The sequence below is a fragment of the Balaenoptera ricei genome, chromosome 9 (genome assembly GCF_028023285.1).
Source record: "Balaenoptera ricei isolate mBalRic1 chromosome 9, mBalRic1.hap2, whole genome shotgun sequence".
NCBI lineage: Eukaryota > Metazoa > Chordata > Mammalia > Artiodactyla > Balaenopteridae > Balaenoptera > Balaenoptera ricei.
Window position 1 is genome coordinate 101,436,154 of NC_082647.1, and position 13,194 is coordinate 101,449,347.

A 13,194-nucleotide genomic window follows, 5' to 3' on the forward strand; every position below is an offset into this window, starting at 1 on the left:
TTTTCTGGTTATTGAGATATAGCATCTTTCTAAACACTTGTTGTCTTTTTTTTTTCAGTGAATTGCTTGTTCATGTTTTATACTGACTTTTCCTTAAGATTATTATCCTTTTTCTAATTGATTTATAGGTACTGCTTATGTTAGGGATCTTGACCTGTGCCTCTCACAGTCTGTTGCTTGTCTTTGAGACTTTTTTTTGTTTTTGGCTGCGTGGGTGTTTTCCATTTTGAATGTAGTTGGATCTATAATTTTTCCTTTAAAACTTACAGGTTTAAAACATTTTTAAAGGTTAACTCACATCTCACAGAAATTTGTTTTTGGTTATTATATGTAGAAGAAAGACATGGTCTGATTATGTGATCTCCCTCATCACCCCATGGACTAATAGATCAGTTGTTGCTAATGTCATTTATTGAATAATCTATCTCACTGATTTGTGGTACCATATATAAAAATTCTTATAGATATCTGTGTGTTTCTGGACTCTGTTTTCTATTAACATGTTTTATTATTTCTTTGCCAATACCTTTTTGTTTTAACTTCTTTAGATGCATAGTATTTTGGCTCTCAAAGTCAGATTTCTATTATAGGAGTAGGCAGGTTATGTAAAAGTAAAGGGATGGAGCAAATTACTGGTTAGTGAATAACCCGGCCATTCAGCCTCAACTTCAACACTGCTATAAATGAATTTGGGCTCAGTGTTGGCATTTTTTGCCTTTATTCTTAGACAGATTTTATGATCATTTGGCTTGTCTTGCTTGATTTTTGTTTGGGACTTGGTTAAAGGCAATGATTAATTTGGAGACTGACAGATTTACAGGATTACAGTTTCCCATATGAAAACATCATTTCTTTTCATTCATTCTGGTCTAGTTTTATGTTCATCAGCCATATGTTTTAATTTTCTTCTCTTGGTCTTATACATTTCTGGTTAAGGCATTTTGTTGTTTTTTGTTGCTGTAGTATATGGAGACTTTTAAAAACTCATCACATACCCTATTTGGTTATTGCAGGTATTCAGTGAAAATACAATGTTTTTAATTATATAGTGTTATTTTTGGAAACTAATATTTCATTTCTCTTAAGTCTGGGAGCCTTGCTGAATTTGGTAGTTCATATAATGATATATTTGAATGTAGGCAGTCTTTTAAATGTTAAATTATAAGTAAAATTAAGACTTCTAGTCTCCCCTTCCCCCTATTGATTTGAATTTTTGGACAAATGCAAATTTTGGACTGAGGTCTAATTACAAGTTAGAGACTACAGTTCTCTAAATAAGTTATTTTAAATAGAATTATTTTCAGACAGAGTTCAAGTGGTACCTTTTCTAGAAAGAAGCTTTTACTGTCTTTCAGTCCTGAGTTAGCTACCCTTTAGTACCATATTACTCTGGAAATTATTCTGTACAGTACTTTATCCTGCTGCTTTCTGATGTTCTCCAAAAGACTGTAACCTCCTTTCTGAGAGGAACTGTATGTATCTTAATGTATTTGTGAATTGTTTTTGTTGTTAAACTATAGTGCCTATGTAATACGTAGCACGTAGACGTGTATAATGAATATCTGTTGAATGGAGGGACATGAAAATTGAAAAGTGGGCTATATGACACCATTACTATAAAAATAAGACTGCAATCCAATTTCCTTTTGAGCTTGTTTTCCCTATTAAAGATTACTTTCTAGTAACACGGGGTTATGAAGAAAAGTCACAATTTTATTGATAAATAGTTTTTATCAGATGGTATTAAAAGACCATATATTGTACAATAATATTAAAGTCCAGCATGAGTAGGAGAAGTTATAATTAAAATGGAATGATTTATATTGTTAACATCATTAGTAGTTTCTGACCACAGCAGTGTAGTTTCGCTAAATTTTTAAATTCTGGGACTCATAACTGCTATGAAAGTATGTGAAGTCCAAATTTTATTATCATTATAATATTCTCTTTCAACATGTTATATTGTTAAACAGATTTTGTAGTGTCTGGGAGGTTTAAAATAATCAATTACCAGGTTAAGATATAGTTTAAAAAATCAGAGCTCTTAAGACATTCAAAAAAGTATAAAACTAACTGAGCTTAATTTTCACCTGTAATTCTGATAAGCTAGAGTCTTAAAAAAAATTTTAAAGAATCATTGTCCCATTCAGGAAAAATTAATTCTAAAAAGGGATGAAGCTAAATTTGTTCTTTGTTGTTATTTAAATGGGCCAGATAAATAATAGCATGTGGTTTATTTATTTCTTATAACAAAATAGCTTTTTGTCTCTCTACCAGAATCAAACCAAATGCTATTATAAAACTAATGAATTTTCCCGCAAAGCATGACTAGTTGACTTTCAGTTTTAATTTACAGTTTTATAGTAATTCTATATCTTTTTAAAAAATAGACTATTTTTTAGAACAGTTTTAGATTTACAAAAAAATTATGATGATATTACAGAGGGTTCTCATATACCCTGCACTCAGTTTCTTCATTATTAACATCTAGCATTATTAGCATGGTACATTTGTTACAATTAATGAACAAATATTGATACATTATTAGTAACTAAAGTCCATACTTTCTTCAGATTTCCTTAGTTTTTATCTAATTCTGTATCATTTTTGCCCCCAAATTTTATATTTTTGCAGTTGAATATAGTATATTATTTTAGCTGGAAAGTAAAGAAACTCAGTTTAGTCTTTTGCCATTGTGTGCTATGTAAATGCATTTTTATTTCTCAGTGAAATAAATTTTTGTGTTTTGTTTATTTGTCTGACTCCTTTCTTTTTAGCTTACGAGGAAATATTTCAGTAAAAGCAGTTAAAAAAGAAGTAGAAAAGAAACTGCGATGTCTACTTGCTGATTTACCACTGCCCCCTGAGCTACCAGGAGGAGATGATCTCTCAAAGAGTCCAGAGGAAAAGAAAACAGCAACACAGTTACATAGTAAAAGGAGGCCTAAGTATGTGCTTGCTTTCTACCTGCTCTTAAATTGGCCAGAGATGATTCTGGATCATCATAAAATCATACAATCCAAAATTAAGATTTAAAATAATAAAAAGTATATTTATTCTTTCAACTTAAGTATATGAATAAATTTTACTGGAGCTTTGAAAAATTTTTTTTTCATAACTGCCTGAGTACTTTTTCAAAATGACTAATAAAATCAAATTAAATTTTCTCTCTCAGTTTGTAATGTATTAATTTCTTGGGATATTATATATGTTGAAGAAATTTTCTGTAATTAAGATATTTAAAAAACAGATATTGAAATTGAGCAAGGTGGAAATCAGCATTCAGTGAGCCCAGACAAAATTAGTAATGGGCAAGCTGCTGTGTTTTCCTTTGCTTTTAGCTCCATTTGCTCCCATAACTAAATGCATTCTTGATTTTGCAAGAGGTGGAGTGGAAGAAGGTTTGAAATCTGTATCCTAAATTAGCTTCAAGTAAGTGCCTAGAGATAACTCTTTCCCTTGAAACCTGTTCATCAGTTAAGGGCAGAGGGAGAATGATGATTCCTTTTTTTACTTCTACTTAACCAAGGGAAAGTGTAAGTAAGACTTTGAGTTAGATCTGATTTTAGAATTGCTGTTTCAGGTAGTGTCTAGTATAAGAATATGAGGTGATTTTCTAGTGTGGAGTAGAAAGCTAGAAAACTTTTAGAATAGTCTCTCCTTGAGTATTGTAGCTTTATTCCTTTACTTAAATTTCTCTTACCTGCCAGAATATTAAAATACTATAAAATTACATATCTTTTTGAAGAATATCAAATATTTGTTATATATAATACATACTTAAAGTGTAGATTCCTAAGGGTTGATAATATTAATATTTTTATACTCTCTTAGACTGAAAATCTTTCTGGTGCTTCCATTTTTAAGATAATTTTATCTAGCCATAAGTCTAAATTTGTCAATACGATTTATAGTTAGATTTTTGATAATGTTCATTATTAAACTTCTGGTTTTTGGAAGCAGATAAATATATACACATTGGCAGTGAATGAAAAAGTACTCTGGAGGTTGTTTAGAGAACTTTGAATCTTTGAACCGGTGTTGCTTTTGTCCCCTTGCTGAAAAATTATGTTGTATTTCTGAAAGTCCTTCATACAAACTTTATTACTTCTCATTCCCACTTTAAGTGTTAGTCTACAGAAGGAGAGTCAGTATGGAGAAATACCTTGACTTTCATGATAACTTATAATACCACCTCACAGTGTTGCCTGTCTTGGATGATCACAAATATACAAGGGTGAGGGGAAATAAATGATTTAAGATTGGGTATGGAGGGTGGATATTGAGTATTAAACAGTTTATTCAGTTTTCTTGATTGTATATAAAAACTTCAGAACTATATTTGATAGAATATGTGGGCCTCGCTATGGTGAAATCAAAGAAAAAGACATTGACTGGGGAAAACGCTGCGTGGATAAATTTGATATCATCGGAATTATTGGAGAAGGTACCTATGGACAAGTTTACAAGGCCAGGGATAAAGACACTGGTAAGAATGCCAGATGCTTTGGATCTTTGGGCCTATGGAATGTACTTAATTCATGTTTCTCTTCTAATGTATAACTTGAGGAATTTTCAGGAAAGAAAAAAGTTAAATTTGAATTTATCGTGCTATTGTTTCATCTTGTTTTTTGTTTCATTTTATATATGCACTTATGTAAGATATGAGTACATGTAACGGGGTGTATATACATATATGGTTTTTTGTTTTGTTTTTTTTTTTTTGGCTGCATTGGGATCTTCGTTGCGGCATGTGGGATCTTCCATTGTGGCGCATGGGCTCTTTGTTGCGGCACGCAGGCTTGTCTCTGGTTGTGGCGCGCGGGCTCCAGAGCGTGTGAGCTCAGTAGTTGCGGCACGCGGGCTCTCTAGTTGTGGTGTGTGGGCTCCAGAGCACGCGGGCTCAGTAGTTGGGGCACGCGGGCTCAGTTGCCCCACGGCACGTGGGATCTTAGTTCCCCAATTGGAAGGCGGATTCTTCTTCTTCTTAATAAATTTATTTATTTTATTTATTTAGTTTTGGCTGCATTGGGTCTTCGTTGCTGCGTGCGGGCTTTCTATAGTTGCGACGAGAGGGGCTACTCTTTGTTGCGGTGCGCGGGCTTCTCATTGCGGTGGCTTCTCTTGTTGCGGAGCATGGGCTGTAGGCGCGTGGGCTTCAGGAGTCGTGGCATGCGGACTCAGTAGTTGTGGCTCGTGGGTCCTAGAGCGCAGGCTCAGTAGTTGTGGCACACGGGCTTAGTTGCTCCGTGGCGTGTGGCATCTTCCCGGAGCAAGGCTCAAACCCATGTCCCCTGCATTGGCAGGGGGATTCTTAACCACTGTGCCACCAGGGAAGCCCCGGAAGGCGGATTCTTAACCACTGGACCACCAGGGAAGTCCCCTAAGAGAAAGTTTTAAAAGACCTTGGGGCAGAGGAAAAAGTAACTGTGTTAGACGCCATGTATTTTACTAATAAATAGTGCTTAGAGTCAGTGTTTAATCTTTATTTATAATTTCTTGTTGAAGTAAACCAATAGATAAAATAGCATAGGTGTTTGAGGGCACTTAGTATAAGCGAGGCTACCTTATGCATAGAAACTCTGAAGGCAGTTATAGCATGCAGCAATAAAGTAATATTCATCATGATGATTCTGCATTATCAAAAGAGATTAAATTATAAAACAAGGAATCATATACATTTTAGATTTCTATTAAAAAAGAATCAACTAATTTTTAATGATTAAAAGGAAAAACGTCCTTCCTTTGGAAAATTTGTAAGTACAGAATTCCTTTTTTTTTCCCTACAAAGAAGTGGAATGAACAAACTCTTATTACAGTGAGTTTTTTCTTATAATAGGATTTGTGTGTGTTTCAGTATTTAGATTATCTGATACAAAGCTCGCTCATATGTAAATTATGAGGCCATTTGGTGTTGTGGGAAGAGCACATAGTTTTGAGACAGCTAAACCAGATTTTGAATCCCAGTTTTAACTACTGGGTAACTGGGCATCTTTGGACAGCTTAATATATCTGAGCATATTTTCTTATCTGCACAGTGTCCAGAGTTTTCTCATCTGTTCAGAGAGATTTTATGCATGTATAAGCATATTAGGTATATTTAGCCTCCCCTCTTCACTTTTTAAAAAATGGCAGTGTAATATATCTACTCTTCGTTATCTAGCTTTTTTCATTTAATATATCTTAGTATAAAATAACAATACATATAGACCTACTTTATCCTTTTTAACAGTTGTATAATATTCCATAGTTTGATAAATATCCCTTAATTTATTTAACCAGAAACTTTTTGAACCATAAACATTGTAATTTGGTATATTGGAAACTATATTTTGTGGTTTGTAATTTCAAGAGGTAGGAACTGAAGTTATGAATTAAAATAAAAATTTAGGGAATTCCCTGCTGGTCCAGTGGTTAGTACTCCACGTTTCTACTGCAGGGGGCACGGATTTGATCCGTGGTCGGGGAACTAAGATTCCCGCAAAGTACCTGGTGCAGCTGAAAATAAAAAATAAAAAAAATACTAAAAAATAAAATAAAAATTTAAAATGTTACTTAGTTTTGTCAGCTGGTAACCTGATTTTATTTACTTTTCTAATAGGAGAAATGGTAGCCTTAAAAAAAGTACGCCTGGATAATGAAAAGGAAGGCTTTCCCATTACAGCAATTCGAGAAATTAAAATTCTCCGGCAGCTTAACCACCAGAGTATTATCAATATGAAGGAAATAGTGACCGATAAAGAAGATGCTTTGGATTTTAAGAAGGATAAAGGTATGTGTGCATATTTACATAACCAGTTCTGTGTATTCATGATTTTGCTAACTTATAGATTTTGATATTGACCATTTGAGTATTTATTAGGTACATTAAAAATATTGCCTTAATATCAAACTGTATTTAAAAAAATTTTTTTAATTTATTTTATTGAACTATAGTTGATTTACAATGTTGTATTTCTGCTGTACAGCGAAGTGATTCAGTTTTACATATATATATTCTTTTTCATATTCTTTTCCATTATGGTTTATCACAGGATATTGAATATAGTTCCCTGTGCTATAAAGTAGGACCTTGTTGTTTATCCATTATGTTTGTAATAGTTTGCATCTGCTAATCCCAAATTCCCAATCCATCCCTCCTTCCGCCTTCCATCCTCCTTGGCAACCACAAGTCTATTTTTTATGTCTGTGAGTCTGTTTTCTGTTTTGTAGGTAAGTTCATTTGTGTCATATTTTAGATTCCACATATCAGAGATATCATATGATATTTGTCTGACTTACTTAGTATGATAGTTTCTAGGTCCATCCATGTTACTGCAAATGGAATTATTTCATTCTTTTTTATGGCTGAGTAGTATTCCATTGTATGTATGTACCACATCTTCTTTATGCATTCATCTGTCAGTGGACATTTAGGTTGTTTCCATGTCTTGGCTATTGTAAATAGTGCTTCTGTGAACATTGGGGTGCATGTATCTTTTTGAATTATAGTTTTGTCTGGATACATGTCCAGGAGTGGGATTGCGGGATCATATGGCAACTCAATTTTGAGTTTTTGAGGAGCCTCCATACTGTTTTCCATAGTGGCTGCACCAATATACATTCCCACCAACAGTGTAGGAGGGTTGCCTTTTTTCCACACCCTCTCTAGCAATTTGTTATTTGTAAAGTCTTTAATGATGGCCATTTTGAACTGGTGTGAGGTGGTACCTCATTGTAGTTTTGATTTGCTTTTCTCTAATAATTAGCGATGTCGAGCATCTTTTCACATGCCTGTTGGCCATCTGTATGTCTTCTTTGGAGAAATGTCTGTTTAGGTCTTCTGGCCATTTTTCGATTGGGTTGTCAAACTCTATTTTTTTAATTTATTTTTTTGAATTTTATTTTTTTATACAGCAGGTTCTTATTAATTATCTATTTTATACATATTAGTGTATATATGTCAATCCCAATCTCCCAATTCATTCCCCCCCCAACCCCCGTTTTTTGATTGGGTTGTCAAACTATTTTAAAATAGTTGAGTTGAAGAATTATTTTACATGTTTTACTTTACTGGTTTTCGAGTCACCTAGGTAACATCATACTTATTGGTATTACAGATGAAGTATTCACTAGCAATATTTTTTTTTTTTGGCCTCAATATATAATTTTTAGTCTTTATTTTTTAGTGATTGAGAAGCAGTTTATAGTAGTATTAGAATATATTTACCTTACATTTTTAATGTTATAATGCCTCAACATACAAGGAAACTTTGTGGTAGGCATATGTATTATTTCTAAAAGTATGGCGTCAAAAATGTTAACCTGAAATTGCTTTTGATAATCTATACTGGTATATTGTTGGCTTTTAGCAAAAAAAAGCTGAAAAGAAATTAGTGTGCTTTTTAAAGTAGTTAACATAGGGTATTTGATGGGTGAAAGAAATGCTCTACCTCCAGTAGGTTTTAGATCTTTAGAGTAAGATTTTGGAACTAAGGTTGACTCCCTTATAGTCAGTGGTTTTCAAAGAGCAGAATTCTTTTTGAAACTAAATCTAACATAAAACAGATTAAAAAGTAGGTACGTTCTGATTGAACATGGTACTTAGCCTCCTCCCATCCCCAACTGTACACATCCACCGTCTTACTCTTCCGGGGAACACAGTATAAAAATGATTGTTGTTATGTATGGTAACCATTTTTTGTGAAGGAACCTCTGTTGGAAAGTATTCTGTATGCCCTATGGAGATCCTCAGAATCATCTTTTTAATTGATGTAACTTCCATTAGTTTTTTTCCCATAATAAAGCCCATATTTCTTAGTCTGACTTTCTACTGGGTTTGTCTTTTTCATGTTATTTTTCACTACTTCTTATTGTGTAGTAGAAAGGTTACCTGTTTGACTTGGGTTAGAATGTCTGGGATTAGAGACAGCTTTTCAGCAAGGCCTTTAGCCCTTCTGAGCCTGTTATTTCTTTACCCATTAAAGGGAAACATTATTTCTCTTACTGTGTAGTGAGAATTAAATTAAGATTTTATGCATGAGGGTGGTGTGCAAATACTGTTTTTCATTGATCTTGTTCTATAGCCAAATTAATATAGTTGCTTTTCCTCCACATACCCTGGACCTCTGTTTTCCTGATCTGTGTGATCACATCCCTGTTTATTTCTCCAACCTCAACCCCAATCAGTTTTTCTCATTGCTCACCAAACTCCATTCACATCGCTTGTTTGAGTCACCAGATACGCCAGTGCACTTCTCTGCCCTGAAGCCTTTCTTTACACTGGGCATACACCTCTCCAGCCCCAACACACACACACACACACGCGTGTGCGCACAATTTAAAAGGCAAATTTCTCATTCTCTCGCTCTCTGCCTGAATGTTGCTTTATTCATTAGTGAGGCCTTACCTGACCAATCTTCCCACTTTCCACCACAGTGGCCTTAAGAAAACAGGGTTAAGTGGTTTCACCATGGGTATATTTTTGTGCAGAAACCTGTAGATGCTGAAGGAGCTTCCTCTGAAATAATCGAGGGAATGCAAGCGAGACAGACAAACTAATCCTAAATTTTTTTCCTAATGTTTTCATCTTCAAGCAGTTCCATTTCTTTTTACTCTCTTTGAGGGAATCTTTGAACTATTTTGTCTGTTTCTCAGTCTTTTTATTGTTAGTGTGAGGTATGAGAAAACATTTCCTATACCTCTAGGTCTTTAGTTTCTGCGTGGGATGCAGTTACTTGTATTAATTTCAGTAGTCTTGTGTTCATACGTCCCTGTTCATAAGGTCTTTGAACTAGACTGTTAATTATTTTGCAACAGAAGCTTTGCTTTGTTATTTTCTTCTTTCCATTGAGGATTATGAATTTACAGAAAAATACTTTCTGAATGAATGCAATAATATTCAATGAAAAATTTTAATGCAGTTTATAATTCTCTGGGTAGAGGAGACTTTTTGTTTTGCAGTTATATGCAATATAAAGTAAAACGTTAGGGCTTCCCTGGTGGCGCAGTGGTTGAGAACCTGCCTGCCAATGCAGGGGACACGGGTTCGAGCCCTGGTCTGGGAAGATCCCACATGCCGAGGAGCAGCTAGGCCCGTGAGCCACAACTACTGAGCCTGCGCGTCTGGAGCCTGTGCTCCGCAACAAGAGAGGCCGCGATAGTGAGAGGCCCGTGCGCCGCGATGAAGAGTGGCCCCCACTTGCCGCAACTAGAGAAAGCCCTCGCACAGAAACGAAGACCCAACACAGTCATAAATAAAAATAAATAAATTAAAAAAAAAAAAAAAAAGTAAAACGTTAGTCATTGATCTCCATATCAAAATGTAAATATTTAGTATTCAGATGAAAAATAAACATTGAAATAATGGTATCACTACAACAAAATAGTATTTTGGTACTTAAAATTAACATAATATTCTGGGTAACGAAAACCAGTATTAAAATTACTTTGCACAAATTAAGTTAGCTGTAATGCTCTCAATACTAGTGTTTGTTTAATGAGGGGATTTGAGTAATCTTTTAATTTGGAATTTTTCTAAAAATCAATGAAACAGTTTTCTATAGTAATTCTTATGGCAGAGTGTCATTATATGGTTGAGGGAAGCAGTCTTAAATGTCACTTCCTCTGTAGTCTCTCGATTCTCACATGGTGCTCCCCTACGCTTGCATTCCATGTTATACACAGTTCTATAACGATATTTTCTATTTCAACTTAGTCATTATGTTTTTATATCTTATTCCTATTGAAGTGCCTGCCTGAGGACAGAGACTGAGTTTTATTCTACTTTGTATTCATAGTGTGCAGAACACAGTAGGTTATCATTAAATTTTGAATAAATGAATGAATGAAATACAGAGGTGAGAATGTTCTGTGGAGTAGATAGAAAGTTAAAGATGGGTGCTATTTGGATAAGTAGAGAGGAGGCCATTCTAATTCATAATTGTCATAACGTGTTTTATGAGGCAATGAAAAATTGGCATATCCCCTAAGAAAAAGTCTTGCTTCAAAATTATCTTCCCTGTCTCATTTTCTTAAAAATCTGAATTCATGCCCATAATATAGAACTGCTAATATTTTGTGGGTTTTGTGATGAGAGCATTATTGATTGATTTGTTCGTTCTTTCCATACATGTTTATTGTGCCAGTTCTAGACTTGGGCTGGCCAATACAGTAGCCACTAGGCAATGTGTTTATTTAAATTTAAATTAATTAAAATTAAATAAAATTAAAAGTTCAGTTCCTTAGTTGCGTTAGCCACATTTCAGGTGCTCTGTAGTTATACGTTACTACTGACTGCATTTTGGGTAGTGCAGCTAGAACATTTTCATCAGATCAGCAAGTTCTAATGAATAGTGCTTGAGATATACAAGGTAAAAAAAAAAAATCTGATCCCCGACTCAACCAAGTTTCTGGGAACCAAGTGGATCAGTACTTGCTAGAACTAAATCAGACTAATATATGAATGACAGGCTTTTTTCTGCCCAGAAGTTTTCCCTTGTTGTTAACTCTGTTAATCTGTCATTGCCAGAATTTCAGTTGTAGGTGGTGAGTTTCAAAAAAAGAGAAAAAATTTAATGCAGGCTGTGGGATCTACCAAATAAGCGAGAGAACTTTGTTAAGGAGTCTGTACCTACCAACTGTGTACTGTGTTTTCTTCTTTTTTTTTTTTTTCCTACCTTAAAAAAGAAATGAACTTGCAGGTTATTTTATTAAAGATAAAATTTTCCTGTGATGGTGGGGCCTCCAGCAGCATGTTGAGGTGGGATGGAAAGTCACTTGTAAGTTTAAATTTTTTATATACTGGGGCCGCCTATATTATGTTACTCATTTTGTCATGTAAAAGATAAAACTTAGTCTCAGTTGTACAATTTATTTGTATCTGATATTCTATGTGAAGTTTCCAGTTAAGGCTCTTGGCCAGGGATGCATAGTTTTAAGATCCTATACCCTCTTTTTGTGCAGCATTACTACTATTTAGAATTAGTAACTTTTTTTGAGTGGGGCAGGGAAAGAGAAAGAAAAATGTTAGACTTTCTTTTCTTGATTATAACAGTGATGTTTATTGTTATAAATTTGGAAAATAAAATGACCCAGATATTATCACTATTAAAATTTTCTATATTTTTCCTAATGTGTCTTCTCTCATATTTATGATTATTTATTCCCAAGCTGAGGTTCTGCTTCTTTCATTAATAACATGCTTTTTTATTGGAATAATATGTCACTTGGATGGACCATATTTCATTCCTCCATTGTTGCATATTTAGGTTCTTTCAGGCATTTCAACTACTGTTTTCTATATTGAAGTGTTATACTGGGAAATTCTAGCAGTGATTTGTAGCTATTAACCAAACAAGGGACTTTATCTGCTAGAAAAAGTCCTAACCAATTCTGAATTATAGGTTTGGTGAGAAATGAAGTAGTGAGTGAAGTAGTGAGTGATAAAGGTCCTGTATAATGAGCATATATAATCCTAGCAGTCAGTGAGTCCATAGACATTGGAACCAGATTTCCTTCCATTCTAATGTCCTTTTGCATAAAACTTTTATTCACATCTGATTATTCCCTTAAATTGATTATAGAAATGGGATTATTAGGTCAAAGGATTTGAACTTTGAAATTTCTTAACACATATTACCAAGTTGTTTTCCAGAAGGGTTGTGCCAGTTTACACTCTTAAATGTAGGGCAGGAACAGAACAGACTAGGAATAGAAGGGAACTGCCTCAACTTGTTAAAGGGCATCTATGAAAAATAAGGATGTCTGCTCTTGACACTTCTGTTCTACATTGCCAGGGAAATAAGGTAAGAAAATGAAATAAAAGGTAACCAGTTGGAAAGGAAGAAGTAAAACTATCTCTAATCAGTTTGTGTGTGTGTGTGTGTGTGTGTGTGTGTGTGTGTGTACATACACACAATATAGAAAATTCTATGTAATCCACTAAAAAACTCTTAGAACTAATAAATGAGTTCAGCAAGGTGGCAGGATACAAGATCAATATACATAAATCTGTTGTAGTTCTGTACACTAGCAGTGAACAATCTAAAGTGAAATTAAGAAGACTTTAATTTATAATAGCATTAAAAAGAATAAAATATCTAGGAGTAAATTGACAAAAGAAGTGTAAGGCTTTGTACCTTGAAAGCTACAAAATATCATTGAAAAAAAATTAAAGAAAACCTAAATAAATGGAAAGACATTACGTGTTCATGG

The 13,194-nt window shown here is 34.1% G+C and overlaps 1 protein-coding gene across 4 annotated transcripts in view; it reads left to right on the forward strand.

Annotated features, from left to right (window-relative positions):
- Positions 1–13,194, forward strand: part of CDK13 (cyclin dependent kinase 13) — a 112,054-nt gene that overhangs the window by 33,038 nt on the left and 65,822 nt on the right. For 2 of the 4 annotated variants that reach the window (XM_059934208.1, XM_059934210.1), the window contains exons 3-5: positions 2,778–2,948; positions 4,335–4,489; positions 6,602–6,772. In XM_059934208.1, coding sequence (XP_059790191.1) covers positions 2,778–2,948; positions 4,335–4,489; positions 6,602–6,772 — 497 coding nt within the window. The remainder of the gene's footprint in view (positions 1–2,777; positions 2,949–4,334; positions 4,490–6,601; positions 6,773–13,194) is intronic. The other 2 variants (XM_059934209.1, XM_059934211.1) reach the window with 1 other exon arrangement.